This window comes from Rhopilema esculentum, chromosome 6 (assembly GCF_057945365.1).
Source record: "Rhopilema esculentum isolate cy_ngs chromosome 6, ASM5794536v1, whole genome shotgun sequence".
Taxonomy (NCBI): Eukaryota; Metazoa; Cnidaria; class Scyphozoa; order Rhizostomeae; family Rhizostomatidae; genus Rhopilema; species Rhopilema esculentum.
The window spans coordinates 9,612,470-9,629,306 of NC_142820.1; the positions used below are offsets into that span (position 1 = coordinate 9,612,470).

Below are 16,837 nucleotides of genomic sequence, written 5' to 3' on the forward strand. Positions count from 1 at the left end.
CGAATTTCGCTATGAAAATAACCTTTCCATTGTCGGAAATATCGCTTTATATGCACAGGTATTAGATAATGCTGCACAAGGTTCACGAGACACTCGCGTCTTGTCATATGAACTTTATCTACTAGGATGATATTTTCGAGTGATTCACTTGATTTTAGCAGATTTAACAGTTGAATGCCCCAAATTTGAATAAATAAGACAAAGAGCAGAAACTGATTCCGTTTGTGAGTTTCATTGACTAAGCACTCCACTTGAACAGTCCTGGTTTCAAGAGGCAATAACGTAAAAGAGGCAAAGCCCGTCAGGATCTTTGAGCCAAGTGCCTGTTTGTTGATATGGAAGGTCAGTAGTCTTTATATTTGCTGTTATCGCTGTCAAATAGTCGCACTTCTTGCTACTTGATACAATGATAGAAACCTATGATAATAGACCTCTTGTACGCAGAAGCCATGTTTTCATTGTCTTGGACCAAGATAATCTTGCTTGGACATATTGAGTAATTGTATCCAGACGAAAATTTCCTGTTTAGGGTTTTCCCGTGCAACCAAATTTGCTTAAAATTGTCTTATTTAGAAAAGTTGAAAAAAAACTTGCTATCGAAAATTAATCGAATTGACGGCATTAGGCAAATGATCTATTGGTTCTATGCCGCTAAAATCCTATAAATAACATCCTTTACTTCCAAAGGAAGATAAAGATAGTTAAAGTGGTATCCATAACAAAACTAAAAAAGGTGATGGAGACAATGTATTCCTTTTCCAGACGGTCCAGGCTGGTTTTAATGTAGTCATGATAAAGGCTATGTTCGAGAAGTCGTTGTTAAAATTCGCTCTAATTTTATTAGTACACTTTTATCTTAATTTCAAGTTATATAGTTTAAAGGACTTGTGTTACTCTTAGGCCCGTAGACAGCTAAACTGGATTAGGGACATCGATAGAAATACAGCTTTTTCTATACCTGCCTAACGAAATACCTGCCTGCCTAACAGATCAAGTTGCGCTTATAAGATCTTCAAACACAATTTTGGCAAATTGTTAGGGGCATTGCCCCCTGCCCCCAGTGTCCACGGGCCTGTTTGCTCTTGATAAGTAGAGTCTCAGCGGCGTCCTTTCTTCGTTAGATGGCAACACTGGACATGAGATGGCCGAGAGCGATCCTCCAAATGGTAATTAAAAAAAATAATTTCAATTTATGTTTTTATGAGTATTTTTCAAACGATGGCTGCAACTGCAAGCATCAAAGTTTCTAAATTGTATCTGAATTTCCAGTACTCCTTTCTTATAGCACAAGCTTTTCATTTAAGAAAAAATGTTTTGTGAATTTACATAGGGCCCGGTAAGAGCTATATGACCCATAAGCGTAAGATTCTGCAATCCTTTGACCTTCTGTCATGTTTGGATTGGAGTTCTGTCATGCGCACTGTGAGATGACAGGCCGGGAAGGAGTATTTCTACGAAGAGGGTTGCAGATGTTACGTCTTGCCGAAATACCAGGAAAACAACGAAATACATACAGAAAAGCCGGCGTGGGAAAGATTTGAATTATATTTTTGTCTGTTATAAGTCATTGCACAGTTCGTATCGTATGATGGACCGTTTTAAAACCTTTAATTAAAGGTGTCTGTTTTAGGCCGTAACTGTTATAGTGCAACAGTGGTAGTGAATTCAGCGAGATTTTTGCTTTCTACCGATGTTTCTCTTACAAATATCGGATTAATAAAAATACAGGTCTTTAGTTGCAAGTTAATTTTCAAAGACTAATGACAGATCTCATACATTCCACTGGTTTCAAATTTTACGTTCAAGATTATACGTTGTGTTGAGATTCAAAACTGCTTCCGTGTACTCAAGTTTACATGGATAGTTTGTATAAAATGAGCTCGGAGCAACAAATCCCATCAGTTGATAGTTTTCTCGATTCATTAAGGCTTAAGCAACTAGAGAGTTTGTTTACGTCGAACGGTATCGTTTCTGTGGAGCAGCTATTCGATTTCGATGATGCAGCCCTTCAGCGCATTGGAGTTGATAAGCACGGATACAGGAAACGAATGGTCATTGAGCTGAATAATTTGCGATTACGGTTAGAAATTCTAAAGAAAGGTCAAATTAAATCGCATGAAAATGGAGAAAATGAAATAATACCAAATGATCAAGACACATCGAAATCAGTAGCTGCAAAAGAGTCTGTTCAGCTGGATGTTAATAAGGATTCAGTTGAACTGGGTAAACCTGAAGTATTAGATGAAGCACCTCATGTTGAGGTTGCTCCCGCTATACCTCCCAAGTTGAAATCAGCAAGAGAGCCACCACCTGCCCCCCTGCCAAGAAATTTATCAGCTTTAAATCACCCTGGGGTCCCTGAGATACCCCCAAGATTGGACCTTGATGAACAACAGCATGGTGACACAAATGCACATGAGCCCAACAAAAGAAGCTCAGGCAGTGTGAAAGAACATGAAGCATTTCAGAGTTTTTCATCAATAAATGAAATTAAACGTGCAGTTACAATACCAATGCCAAAGAAGAGGTTAGCTCCCCAGCCCCCAAAAGAAAATGCAAGTGAGTTTGTAATTGATAAGAGCAAGGTTGAAACTGGAAGCAGCTCTGATGCTGCAGGAAAAATAGAGCCCTCAGAAAAACAACAAAATGACCTTTCGCCAGAAATGAGGCCTACTGCACTTTCAATAGTTAAAAACAAAGAATTCATTGGAAGAATGAACAGCCTAATCTTATCACCTGCGAGGCCAGCACCACTGCCTCCAAAAATAGTATCACCAGATGAGAAAGATGGTAATTTATTTTGATTTTTGGACATAGGAACTTCTGAATATGTGTACTGGATTTTTATTTGGCTTTTGATAACAAACACTGTCATTTGATAGAAATGTTTCTGGTTTTATGCTTTAAAGTGAATATTAATACATTATTTTTTATTGTGCAAATTAAAGGATAGTGCTTTTCATTTACATATATGTGGATAGATTCTAAAGCTGCCAGATAGAACAAGGATTAACTCACAATGATAGTTTTTTGGAAAATTTAAGTTTCCTTGTTGTTTTTAGTTGTTTTTTCTATCTGCAAGACTGAGGAGGCTGCTCTCTTGGGGGGCATGGGCTTCTAATATTGGAAAGGAAATTGAATATGTTGTTTTATTATATCCCCCAGTCTGTAAGTTGTGCATCATACATACCATTCCAAAAAGTTGCCTGACATTTTTGTTTGCTTTCATGTTGAGATATTACTTGCCTATCAAAATATATAAAGTTTTTGTTTTCTACAGCAAAAGACGAAGATGGCTCATCAGACAGTGATGATGAATCACCTTCTGTATGTTTATTTGCACAATTTACCTCATTTTTTGAAGTGCTTATCTTGTGGCTTGCTGAATTTCTCTGTTGTAAATAAGACCTTACCTGTAAGTGGCACATCAAATGAACAAAGAAAGGTGGAAACCTATCGTGCATTAGCTTGTTACCATTCTTTGAAAAATTCAATTGGCCAACAAAGGAGGACAAACCATCCAATCAAAAATAGGCCGATGAAGCTCCCCTATATGACATGAAATTCCTCATTTTACAATTCTTTTTTTCCAAAGGGGATGGCACACCCCCAATGCCCCATGATACTGGTGGCCCCTGAAAGTAATTCATTTAGATGACAAAATTTAGAAAATCATGATCAATCCTTCACTCTAGATATCTGCCTTATGCACGTGATGCCTTTCATTCATATCTATTGTTGGAGGAGTTGTTGTCATTTTAAATTAAAGGGCATTTGTTGTCAATTAAATGTACCGCTGGAATAAATAACTGTGCATTTTTATATTTTAACACAATTTCATTTGATTATCCTTGTTTCATTTCAATTTTCAATTTATTATGCTTATTTTTGCTAATATATGCTTATTTCAACCAGGGCACTCAAGAACTGGCCACAGAGACTCCTAGGTGAGCTTTAAAAAACATCATATTTTTAGAAGTACAATCACTGCCAAAATTACTTGGAACATCCAAAACTTTGCACTGTGCTTTTTATTTTTCATTTGTTTTCCCGAATACTATTACTTCTGTCCCCCTTTCCCCCCAAACAATGTTGAAAGTAAAGTAAAATATCAAACAAGCCACAAGAAAAAGCATACTCCATAACTCCTTTCTTTTTCCATAGTAAATCAACATTGTTCCTAGGGGGAGAGGGGGATGGCTAAGTTTGCCTTTGAAACCTACATTAGTGTTCCAAGACTTTTTGCAGTGATTGTACATCGTTTTAAAAAATTATTGAATTATTGATGATATTACCATAATATATAACATATTAATTTTCTCAATTTTTACTCACAGTTGTTCTCAGTTCTTTTTATAGAGGGTAATGTTTTGTTAGCATCTAATGGATCTGCTAGCACCATGTAACAGAACATGGCAAATGTAAACTAGGAGCACATGATTCTTGGTGTGTTTTCCCTATTACCTTTGCCAATAAAGATAGTTGTTAATATTTGCTGTCAATTTGCAGCTACACTCAGGAATATCTTACTAGGTGCAATCTTTTGAAGATCACTTAATCCTTGTGAATAAGGTTTATGTAAACACCAACATTTATTTATTGTTTCTTTAAACAGTTTTATGTTCTCTTCTTTGTAGATTTCTTGAAGATGAATTGGAGAAAATTGGAATGGTATGCCAGTTTTATCAAATATGATTGGAATTTGTTATCTCTTGTTATCTTTATTGAGTTTGGTGATATTTTATCTTGACCTGTTATGCATATGCATGACTTTTATAATAGAATTACTTATATTGGAAACTTTTTTAAATCAGTTTTTGTATTTGTATTGTAGACAGCATCAGCAGACAGGAGAGCTAGCAAATTGGTAACAGTCTTGTTTGATATTAATTTGTTCTTTTGATTCAAATAACCAAAATGTTTTAAAGAAGTGCTTTTATTTAACAGTGTTGACAATAAATGGTTAAATACCCTTTGAAGTTCAAGTGCATAGCAACATGTCATTATAGTCTCTTAAAAGTGGTTTGTTATTGTTCCAGACAAAGATGTGCAATGGACGTCATTCTAGAGTAATGCTGTACCAATATGACATGCTCTGAGCTGATCACTGTTTTACTATTAATGCATGCATAAAATATTTTGAATAGATTAGCAAATGGGTCAATAAGAAATAGAGGAAATACCCCTTTCACCTTTAAAAGATGTGTCTGCATTCTGCTTTTTTGAAAAAACAAGCTTTCCTCCCTTCTTTCATAAATTGCAAAGTTACACTGCTGATGTAATAAATCATTTTTATATAAAAAATTACCGATGGGGGTAATGTAGCTGTGGATACCTATAATGTATGTGCTTTAGTGAACTTTTTAGTCTACTGCCTACATTTTTAAAAGAGTTTTATGACAAATTGATGATGTCATAAAACCTTTTTTAGAATTTTTGAAATTTGTCATATGAGCAGAAAGATCACAGTGAAATACATCTAAATGTGCAATATGTATCAAATCTGTTGCAATTTGGCTGAGATATGACTAGTAAAAGATCCCAGTTTGGCCTGATTCATAAGTTTAGGACCTTGACCAAGTTGTCTGATGGAGCAAGATCCTATGCTAATGTGGCTCTGTCTGAGGCAATCTGAACAAGTCTTACCTGTTTTGTCCATTCATTTGTGGTACTCTTTCAGGTTGTGTGCAAAATTCTGAATTTTTAAGAAAGGGTGTTATGATGTCATAAGTGTGCCACACTATTTTGGGTGTCTAATTTTGACTTGAACAAAGCTATTCTCTGTAAAATACTCTTTGAATTGCTGTTTTTAGGTTACTTTGCGTAGGTCTGGATTTCTGGAAAAGCGTGGAGGGTGAGTTTGCATTTTCTTTAACTATTGTTCTTTCTCTTAATACAAATATATCTCTTTTTAAGACAATTTTCAATTAGTACCTGTAAGTGTTGGATAAATTAATCAAATAAGTATTGGAAATAAGAAAATTTTGGCTGCTTTGGAGAAATTTGGGCTAAATTTTTTACTGCCAACAAATTGGTAGAAAACAAAGCAAACCCGAGAGCAAAACCTCTTTGTTTAACAGTATAAACTCAGCTGATAGTAGAACTCTGTGCAATAACCAAGCCATTTTATCAGCAACCACCACCAGACTCTCTCTATCTCTGTTTAACCCAAATTTGGATCCCTCTGTACTCTCATTTTAATTGAAATTAAAGTTTTGGACATTGGGTTTAGATCTTACTTTATCTAATGTAAACATCTACGATACAGAAATGCTGACCCAGTTTCCAAATTTTCTAGTCCTGACCTCAAAATTAGACTTGAAGCTCATTCTCTGTATTCTAGGCAAAACAACCAAAAGCGATTCAAAAGGCGATGGGTTGTCTTTGACGGCAACGATCTTCGATATTATGACAAGGTTAGTTTTTTACTTTCAGGTCAATTTCACCGTGGTGTGGTACCCCGTCACGGCAACCCAGAAACAATGTCTTGTTACTCACTTTTCATAAAATTGTTTCATACCAAAAAACTACTAAGTCTCGTTCTTCCTTTTGCCCATTGGTGTTATCTTACCTCACTTGTTTCGGTCTTAAGTGAGATACATAGGGGCTGGGAGACATGGGAGGGCTTCGGCCCCCTTTATCAGTCATATTGCATTTCAGGCTCCATTCGGAAAGCTCTATTGCAATGAGCAATTATATTCGAGCAAGATCCATGCTATGCGCCCCTCCTTAAACATCTGCTGCGCCCATGGTGGAATACGGTCTTTTCTGCATCATTTTGTAATGGATTCGATCGACTTTTTGTCTTCCCCTCCTGTTTTCATCGTCTATTATCGAGAATTTGCTGCCTCGACAAATCTGCCATCGTTACAGCTATCGTTAAATAGCCCTTTTTCCATTGAGTAAAAAGTTAGGTCATATTTTAAGTACTAAACAGGTAGAACTATTTATATAGCTACGTTTTTTGTACGGGATTCACAATTACTTTATTATTTCTCTGCTTTAGTTTTACTCTATGTACTGTTATAGTTTTTACTCGTGTCTCCATTACTTTTGATTTTAACCTTCGCCATAAATTACTTTACGAATCATGAAACAACATAAATGAATTGTGATTCAATTTTTCTCGTTTATTGCTAAAAGGAAATAATAAGAGAACGAGGAAGCAAACTGCCCTCTACAACTTGAAAGTATCAATTACGCAAGGGCTCGTTTTTTGGCCTCGATTATTCTGTATTCTTTTTGTACTTCCGTGATTGGGTTTCTTGGAAGTACTTTGAACTTCTTCTTATCTGAATACATTCAGGGATTCTGCACGCTACTGAAAATTTTGCTCGAAATTTAACAAAGCAGCCGGAGCTGTCAAACGTTGAGTGGCTCCAAAAAAGGCATCCAATTTCAGAAATAAAATGAACAAATGAAATGGAATTTTGCTTTTCCAACTCTTTGCGGAAAACCTTTAGTTTCTTTTTTTCTTCATTCCGAATTTATGTCAATCAAAATAATAATTTTTTTGTAATATCGAATTTTCCATTTTTAAGGACTTGTGGAATTTAGTCTTGGCTTATTATGCCATTGTTTTTATTAAAAGTACTTTCGTTTTTTTCAAAAAAGCTTCTCCTTACCAATTTTCAAGCTAATCTGTTTGAATTTTAGGACACTCAAACAGATTGTTTGCAAATAGTTCCTCTCAGCCGCATGAAGGGTGTAAAGATTGCATCAGCGGTAAGGCCACACTGTATTACATTACCTTTATTTTGAAACTGTAGCGTGTTGATTAAAACTAGACATAGGAACAGCGCTAAGACCTGCTTTCACATGCTAACTGGCCACCGAATAAATCAAAACCATTATCTTTAGGCCTCAGGAATTACGTGACATTCCTAGGAATTTCGTTACGATTCTACAATCGCTGCCAAAAATCTTGGAACACTAACTTCAGTTTGCAGGGAAGTAATTCAGCCAACCTACACCCCCCCCCCCCTTGAAGCAATTTTGTATTACCAGAAAGTGACTTTAGGAGATTAGGTGGTATATTTTGTGTGACTTGTATGATATTTGCCGACACTTTCAGCATTGTTTTGGGGAAAGTAAGCGGAAAGAAATGAAAATAAAAAACGACTCAAGCTATTGAGTGTTCCAAGTAATTTTAGTATGCATTTTGCGTTATAACAAAGCATTCTCCCGTGAAAGCGTTTTCAGAAAACATGGGGTCAAATGCTTTAGTTTATATCCGTTCTTTCAAAATTCATATTAGTTTGCGCTGCTATGCCTTGCAAAGTAGTTTCATTATAGCACATGATGCAGGCTTCCAGACGTTGTTTTTCAACCGCGACTGTTATTTTGTTTGTCCCTAGGATGGAAAAGACAAGAAGCAACAGCTGCTGTTAGAGACTCCAAACAGGACATTCATCTTTACATCTGATGATCATAGTAAGTATATCTGAAATATTATCAATAGCAAATGTCAGGCTCGATATTTCTAGAGGATATGTTTGACAAAACGTTGGAGTTAATTGCCTTTATATTAACAGCATTAATTTTTTCACAAGGTCTGTAGAAATTACCCCATAATCGATTAATTTAAGTCTTACATTCCTGCCTCCATGGGAACCTCTGACATTTTTCATGAGACGTACCTCATAATCCTAGTATAAAAGAAGAATTATGTATAATCCCGCAATCTCGCACTTTCAAATTCTGCTAAGGAAATTTTTATCAATCAGTTATCTATCATGTTCTACAAAAAGCCCAGTAAGCCTGCCATCCATTCGTTATGTGCCAAATTGATGTACCTTTGAAGATAAATTTAATTGTTATTTATATATCCCTCGTGTATAATGTTCTATCACCTACACAAAACAGCGTACCCTATAAATGTCCACTGTTGATAAATCAAGATCAAATAGTAGTTTTAGGTTTTGATTAGGATGTATGTATGTAAAAAGCTACTTTGGCCTAAAGGCAGGTGTTATTCTTCCAATCAATTTTAAGTGGGGCTTAATTCCCCCGCCCTTTTAAGCCACAGCAAGTGATAGTACAGCTTCAACCAATCTTGTAATTTTGATATCAAATCACCTGTTAGTTTTTTAATTAACCCAACTTTTCTCGCAGATGAAATTGGACTTTGGGCAAATACTCTTATGCAAGCTATCATGCTTAGAAGTGAGGTAATAAGAAAGGCTTTGCACCTTTAGAAATATGACATATGCTGATCAGTGTCTTGAAGATAAGATGTTCTTTGTCACGCGTGTTTTAAAGTCACTGTGAATAAAACTTTGGTATTGTTAAGCTATTTAATTTTACATTGTTGCTGTTTGTTCACAATATCGAGAAATTTTGTTTGAAAACTTGGTTGGTTAGTATTTTTTTCGGACCCTGGTGCATTTTGTCGACTGTCAATATGTGGTTCTACTGGCAGTATATTCATTCAATGATGGTTTCAAGGGGGCTTCGGAGGGCCATGGCGCCAAGCACCCTCGCTTATGATAGCCGAAAGGGGCCCCACACCTAAAAAAGATAGAAATTGTAGAAAAACAAGGGCCCCTCAGATGTTTTTGGCCCCGGGCACCGCAGTTCCTAAAATTCATTACATTACATTGAACTGCTCTGCAACACAATCATTGCATTGAACTGCTCTGCAAGACTTTCTCTAGTTGCTCTTTGTCTTGCACCACTTCTAGATCCCTTCAGTGCCAACATATTTTATTGCTATTTTTATTACTAAGAAGCGTTTTTGGCGTGATACCTTTTTTTTATTGCATGAAGGGCAGTCAATTCTGATAATTACATTTCCTTTAAGATACCAGAGACATGTAGTGAGGAGTCAATTGGTGGTGACATGTCAGATCCTGATAAAGAGGTTCGTTTTTACTGCTACAGTTGTGATATGTCGCTAAGTTCGAATTTTGTTTAGAAATTAAGAGTAATTCTGGAAGTAAAGGGCTACTAAGTTTCTTAAGAGTTCCTTTCTAAGGCCTCTCAAGTCAAAACTCCCAATCTTTTCTCATTTGCTAATCTTTTTGAGCTCAACCTGCCGATCATGAATTTGCCATTTTTTCAGATATTTTGTATACTTTTAGAGTTACAAGTGCTTGGATTTCGACAACTAAATTTAATTACGATGAAAGTAAATTTTTGCTGGGCAACACTGAAACGTTAGTTTCACCTTGCCTTTGTATGTGGAGCTACATAATCTTTTAAGTCAAAAAAAATGGTTTGATTGTTTTGCCGGGAGAGGCCTTGTAATAACTATGTAACTGAAATATCTCTTGATTGATAACGTTTTAAGCTCTTCTTAGTTTTCGATCGAAGCACGATAAAGTTCACTATTTACATTATATACAAAAAACAAATAAAATTTCGCATTTATTTGTTATTGTAGCTGGCGGCAAATTACCTTAAACAGCTATTTGCTTTGCAAAATCTTTGATGCCCTAGCAATCTCTCCATTGTTATAAGAGTTGACACCTTTTGAAATTGTCCAATGTTAAAACTTGTGTTTTGTTGTTTTAGGGTTGGTTAAAAAAGCAAGGCCACAACGTAGCTAGAGATTGGAAAGATAGGTGAGGATTAGCTGGAATGTTCTGGGATGTTAGTCAGTTCATGAACGCATAGTTTGAATTTTCTCCAAATGAACTTGTATGTGGCTTATCATGGCTTAAGATCCCTCTTGTGCCTCAGTTTTTGCTATAAGACATGGTTATGCATTAGTTCCGCAATGTTTCCGAAGGGCTGTTTCCCAGGTTTCGACCACACATTTATGAATAGCTGTGTTGTAACATCAAATGCGCATTTTCATTCAATACCTCTTTGTCGTCCCTGCAGCTTTGTACGTAGTGAGACTGCAGATGCAGAAAGAACTTATTTTTCTGAAATACAGACTTTGACACTGGCACTTTCCTTTCTTAGAGTGTCTTCAGTGCCTCCAAACATGGTTTATGGCTCCAAACAGTTAGAAAATCCTCTCTTGTATACTTACCTACTCTTTATGCCTCCATTTTTAAATTGTCCCCTTTGCTTGCTTATTTAAAGTTTTCTTTTAACTGCTTGACGATGTGATCTTCTAGGCAGAAATCAAGTGATCATTAGAAATTGAGTTTAAATAATTGCTAGTCATTAATTTTTATGCAAATTGAAATTGTATTTTGTTCATAAAGGTACATCGCAATAAAGGATGGGAAAATAGCATATTATCGCAATTATGAGGTACTGTTCAACATTTCAACAATCATTATATTAGTGAAACCTTGATGATTTTAGTTACATTGCAAGTAAATATACATTATACTCAAAGGTGAAATAGTACATTGTATATTTGGCGAGGAAAGCTTTGCAAAGACTATTTTAGAGGAAGTTGGGTAGTTCACACTGGCACGTAAATTCATAAACAACACAATCAACAATTCATAAACAACTTTTGATCCCCAACTGGGCATATATTTTCCACCGTGGTCTTTCGGATCCTTATTCTAATGTTTTATACTCCGAGGAGTGTCTTTTAGTAGTATGTTGTGAAATGTTTGCTTTTTTAAAGCCAGTTTCATGTCTCTATTCAGTGATAATTTTATTAATTATTCAAACCTTTTTTGCGTTGTAGAATTATAAACAAGGATTACCGATTAACTGTCTCAACATGGCACTGTCAACAATCAGGCCAGATGCTTCTCGATGTAGGATTTCAATGTTAACTGCACAACAAAAGGATTTTGTGTACGTTGTCTCTTGTTTTTGAATTTTTATAAACAATCAAAATGTCCAGTTTGATATATGCAAAAATCTCCTCCTTCTAGATTGTTGATTAATGAATGACTTTGAATCATTCCAGCTTTGTCAATAGGCATCTTTACCTATACAGCTTTATGTATAAATATATTTTAATCATGCTTAGGAAAGCATAGATATTTAAATAAGTTTACATTTATATTTAAAACTTACTATTTTACTGGTCTGTCGTATAGTTCTCGCTGCTGTATAGACAGGGGTGTACACGCTTAACTGTACAGAACGGTTTTAAGTTCCAAAGCCGAGTTTTTCGCTGCGACTCGGGGAAGCGTGAAACTTGGAGTTGCAACTTAAAACAGTCCTCTTCTACACACCCTCTACACACCTAGTATACATAGATATTTGCTCCATTTATGCCGTTGAAGACTCTTGAATAGCCTCATGAAAGGACCCAACAAGGCAACCTTTGTAAATAGGCTTCTTTGAGTTCAAGGAAATTATTCAACTTTATTTTCTTTTATGTCTAACCTTCTATTTATTGAAAATTATCTATAATTTTCTTCTGATGAAGTCATTTTAGTTCTAGCAAGAATGCATGCTTGAGCTTTGATATTTTTATAATGATATGTAGAATGTAGTAGGGTTCATGGTTTAGCATTGCAAATCACCTAATTACGTTTTTTTATTTTGTTTCTTTTTTAGATTTGAAGCGAAGGATGAACAATCTTACCAGGAATGGGAGGCCGCTTTTAAAACCAGCATCCAAATTGCACTGGGCGATACTTCGGTAATAACGGAGACTGCAATCCCTCAGTTTTTTATAAACACACACTAAGTAGGCTCTTAGAAGGGTTTGGGTATTAATGTCTTGTCACTGGTGCTTGTTTGTTCCGAGCTAGCACGCTACTAATGCATTGCGGTGTTTTGATATTCTGATGCATTGTTACCGTGCTTACAAATGTTGAAAAGCTAAAATTCGATCCAATTTTCACTAAAGTTGGGTCTCTGTTTACTGAGAATTTATCTTTACCTAAAATAATATGTTGATCATCTCAAGCACCTTGAAAGAGACTTTATTTAACAGAATGTTATGCGCAATGCAGAGCTATCATCTCTCCCCAAGATCAGTCAGGATTTATTTTCAAAATATATTGGTACGTCCTCGTGCTATTTTGCAAGATACTTTCGTTGGAAATCAAGTTTAAGTTTAGCAGAAACCCTTCAATTGTGTCCTCTAGCTAGCTGTCTTTACTGATGCGATTTCGTACTGCTTAGACTTCTTAGGCTGTAACGTTGCTTTGTTTACTCAAAATCGTAGGTTCTGCATGAGATCCAAGAAAACCCCAGTAATAAACACTGTGCTGATTGTGGCAAAAGAAGTAAGTTAGTTTGAAAGTTTGCATGTTTCTGTTATAATAAACTAGCTTTTCCTCGTTATTGCCAACAGGCTTTAATTCATTATGTAACCCTAGTATTACTACACAAAGATTGCTACCATAGTTTAGTTGTGTCAAAAGTTTTGGCACATAAAGCTATTGACTATTGCTCTGAATCTATGACATTTTTCAAATGACAGTTTTCTTTTTTCAAAGATCCAGTGTGGGCATCTGTGAACCTCCTCGTAATTGTATGCGATCAGTGCATTGGTAAGATAAATATGTTTTGTTTTTTTCAAACCTTTTGTATTTGTGAAGTTTTAGTTTTTCAATATTCACTTTTTCAACGCCATGTTCACTTTTCCACCACTTCACACGTCCATTTGTAAATATTTTGGAACTGGCTTTTTGCACTCTCCTCTCTATTGCCTGTGACACGGTTTTCTAAAATGTATCATTATTGACCTTCAGGGTTTCACCGAAAATTGGGTGCTCAGATTTCAAAGGCCAGGTCGATTCTAATGGATGTGAAAGTATGGACGTCGTCCCTTAAGCAGGTAATATGCTGGCAACAATAATCATATGTTTTATCAGACAACATGAGTTGCCTGAACATCGCAGTTAGTGGTCAACTCAGAGTTGCAACTTTGAAGTATACTATTCTATGCATCAAAGCGTGTACAGACGATGTTTCGTATTTTTCCCTGTTTTGCATTAACGAGCTCAGATGTGTCTCAGATGTAACTGTCTTTGGTGATGTTCTGAATTGTTATTTGAAAATATCTTGCAAACATCCGATCACTGTTGTTGTTCACTGGCCAAATGATTAGAAGGTTTTTCTTCTGTGTGAAATTATGTAGGTTTCACCTCAAATTCTAAACTTGCTAAAACGGCTAAAGAAAGCAGATTTAGCCTTCACTGATTAACGTGTATTTGTTGTTGTTCATTCTCGTCGCATTGCCGTGTTTTTTATATTTGCTACATTTTTAAAGAAAGCAGCCTTGCTCAAAACGTTGCAAGATTTGCTCGATATATTCTTTGATAATTTTATAAGCGTTTGGTATTTATTATTAGCAAACTACAATTGCAATTAGTAGGATGATTATGATTATGATTATGACTCAAATGAGAACCAGGCAGCAGTACAGTATACAAAAAAGACTACAAAGAGAAAGCCGTGAAATTTTGCTAGTACCGACAAGTGTCTTCCCTAGCAACCCCTTCCTCTCTGTATATAAAACTACCGTTACCTTGTGGTTATTAGAAAACCAAGCTAATTTAAATTCATAATTGCATCATGAGTTTGTAACAATATATCAAATGTCATTAATTATTTTTGCAGTTGATGAAAACTGTTGGAAACAAAAAAGCAAACAGTTTCTGGGAAAAAAAGCTGCCTGAGGATGATAAAATTAAGCCTGACTCGTCGAGGTATTTTTTGCATGCTTTTTGTATTTTGGGTGCGAGTTTGTTGTTGCTGAGACTTTTTAAAAGGTTCTTATTTTGTTTTTTGTGACCGCAACAACGTAGGAAAAAACCAGATTGTGGAAACACATAATGACAGATGAATTTTGAGGCGTTTAAAATAGATAGCTCTGATTAGAATTGTTATGTTTTATAATGAAAAAACAAATGTTTATTCTTTTAGTGAAAAACGCTACGAGTTTATCTTCTCGAAGTACAAAGAGAAAAGATACATTCACTTTTCCCAATATTACGGACAGGAAGACAACCTTGGCATGGCAAGTTCACTACGAAAGCTTCTGTTTTTTATTTCTGATAAATTATACATTTCGTAAATTTCTTTGATATACTTTAAAGTGAATTTCCAATCAATTTCACCAATAAATCTGTCTTTCCCTCAGATCAAACCATCATCTTAGGCTTTTTGCAAATCTGGTAATTTTGTCCATTGTATTCTACTAAAAATGTGAACAAGGTATTGGTATGGGCAGTATTTTCAGCGAAATTTTGTAATTTTGTCCTTTATAAGTAGTTCAATCGTGAAAGCTGAAAGTTAATTGTCATAACTGCCATCTGTATTACGTTTACAAAGCGTAAAGTGTTTAAACATGCAAAAAGTTATCCACGACCTTGTCCTCAACCTGCTGGTTTGAACAAAATTCCTATTTTCATAGGCTTTAAGAGAAAATGTCACCACTGATGATGTGCTGCAAACCCTTCAGCTCATCATATGCGGAGCTCCGGTAAGGCATTTAAAGTTACGATTAATTTATCAAAATGTGTTTTGTTTTTTTGCTGCTTTAGATTTCCCCTAAGAATTTTAAAAGGATAATTAAAAAAATACTTATGATTTTAAACTTAGGGATTAGATGATTTTCAGGGGTGCCAAGAAAGGTCATAGAAAGCAAAATAAATTATCATTTGATGTCATTTCTTATGTGAGTGATCTTTTTGAAAAAAACTCAAAAATTTGTAAGGGCCATATTCCAGCTGTTTAAAAGAAACAAGACTGACTAATTGATTAGACGATGGAAGTGGCAATACAACTTCTGTTATAAATTTTGGTTGTTATAAAATTCAAACAAGTATTTTAAGGCACATGTTCCAAGCATCACTGTTTCATTGCTCTTTTTTCTATTAAGAAAACTTAACTTAAAAACATAACTTAAAAAAAACAAGGTATAGCTAAAAAACATGGAAGGAAATTTTTGCTTATCGCATGCGTTTTTCTGGAAAATAAGGACAAATTTAGAAATTGGATATCTGGGCATTTTGAAATTTAAACATGATGCCAAAAGAGGTTCTTTTTACTCAGGGTATAAAAGCCCATTAACCAGGTGAAAATGTGTTGATAAGGAAATGTTGTTACGTTATGCTAATCTTTGTGAATCAGTATAGCTTGCTAAAAAATTCTTCGTTCTATCAAGCCTTACTTTATTTAGACTTTACTTTTCAACTACCGCTACAATAATATCGTTATAATGCGATTTTTTTTAGATTTACTACACTAAGGCAGGGAATGAGGATGACAGATCCCGTAAGTCTGCATCATTTTATTAAAAATTTGGCTATGAGAAAGTCGAAGAAAATTCTATTGTAAGGATTTTGAGACGATTGGTTACTCACAAAATGTGATTTTATGTTCAAAAATTGATTATTTTTGCAAATCAGTTTATATGCCATGTTTAATTGACAAAACCTCTTTGAAAAGTTAAATATCTTATTAAAAGCTTTCCCTGATGCTCGGTTTTAATATGCTTTTACATCTCTATAGCTTACGAACTTGCAACAGCTGTTAATCAAGAACTGCAAATGGTGAGAAATTTTTAACGATGTTCTAAGAGAGTCTGTTTATATCTGTAGTTTTTTTTCACTTTTTGATCTCTAACCAAACACTTAGTATCCTACATTTTTACTTCGAGGGGAGGGCTTATAAGGTTATATTAATGTTTAACATGATTCAGTTGCCTAATGCTTTTCCCTTTTATGTAAATCTGTGGAGAACTTTACCGGGGAATTGTAAATACCCCTGATAAGACTGTTCTGTCTAAAGATTAGCTTGGCTGAGAAACTTTAAATCGTGCCCTAATTTTTTTCGCCTACAAATGAATTCTTTTCGTAAGAGTGCCTTGAATGAATTTCATATGTTGTATTATGTTTAAAAGAAACAACAGAAACATAAGTATTATACCTCTACAAGCTTGTAACGAAGGCTGGTTAAGTATGAGAACATGGGAGGAGCTATCTTTAAAAGTTATAGAGACGGTAATATA

General features: G+C 35.2%; 1 protein-coding gene across 2 annotated transcripts in view; it reads left to right on the forward strand.

Moving 5' to 3' along the window:
* Positions 1-86: 86 nt before the first annotated feature.
* Positions 87-16,837, forward strand: part of LOC135686794 (arf-GAP with Rho-GAP domain, ANK repeat and PH domain-containing protein 2) — a 33,595-nt gene continuing 16,844 nt past the window's right edge. The window contains exons 1-24 of one of the 2 annotated variants that reach the window (XM_089108941.1): positions 87-342; positions 1,122-1,166; positions 3,281-3,327; positions 3,916-3,947; positions 4,638-4,671; positions 4,835-4,867; positions 5,814-5,854; positions 6,344-6,416; positions 7,657-7,725; positions 8,358-8,433; positions 9,115-9,170; positions 9,803-9,862; positions 10,516-10,565; positions 11,160-11,208; positions 11,600-11,712; positions 12,427-12,511; positions 13,043-13,103; positions 13,317-13,370; positions 13,572-13,657; positions 14,443-14,531; positions 14,749-14,842; positions 15,239-15,307; positions 16,062-16,101; positions 16,339-16,379. In XM_089108941.1, coding sequence (XP_088965067.1) covers positions 336-342; positions 1,122-1,166; positions 3,281-3,327; positions 3,916-3,947; positions 4,638-4,671; positions 4,835-4,867; positions 5,814-5,854; positions 6,344-6,416; positions 7,657-7,725; positions 8,358-8,433; positions 9,115-9,170; positions 9,803-9,862; positions 10,516-10,565; positions 11,160-11,208; positions 11,600-11,712; positions 12,427-12,511; positions 13,043-13,103; positions 13,317-13,370; positions 13,572-13,657; positions 14,443-14,531; positions 14,749-14,842; positions 15,239-15,307; positions 16,062-16,101; positions 16,339-16,379 — 1,404 coding nt within the window. In that variant the 5' untranslated portion in view covers positions 87-335. Of the gene's footprint in view, positions 343-1,121; positions 1,167-1,410; positions 2,791-3,280; positions 3,328-3,915; positions 3,948-4,637; positions 4,672-4,834; positions 4,868-5,813; positions 5,855-6,343; positions 6,417-7,656; positions 7,726-8,357; positions 8,434-9,114; positions 9,171-9,802; positions 9,863-10,515; positions 10,566-11,159; positions 11,209-11,599; positions 11,713-12,426; positions 12,512-13,042; positions 13,104-13,316; positions 13,371-13,571; positions 13,658-14,442; positions 14,532-14,748; positions 14,843-15,238; positions 15,308-16,061; positions 16,102-16,338; positions 16,380-16,837 lie in introns of those variants that run through there. The other variant, XM_089108940.1, reaches the window with a different exon arrangement.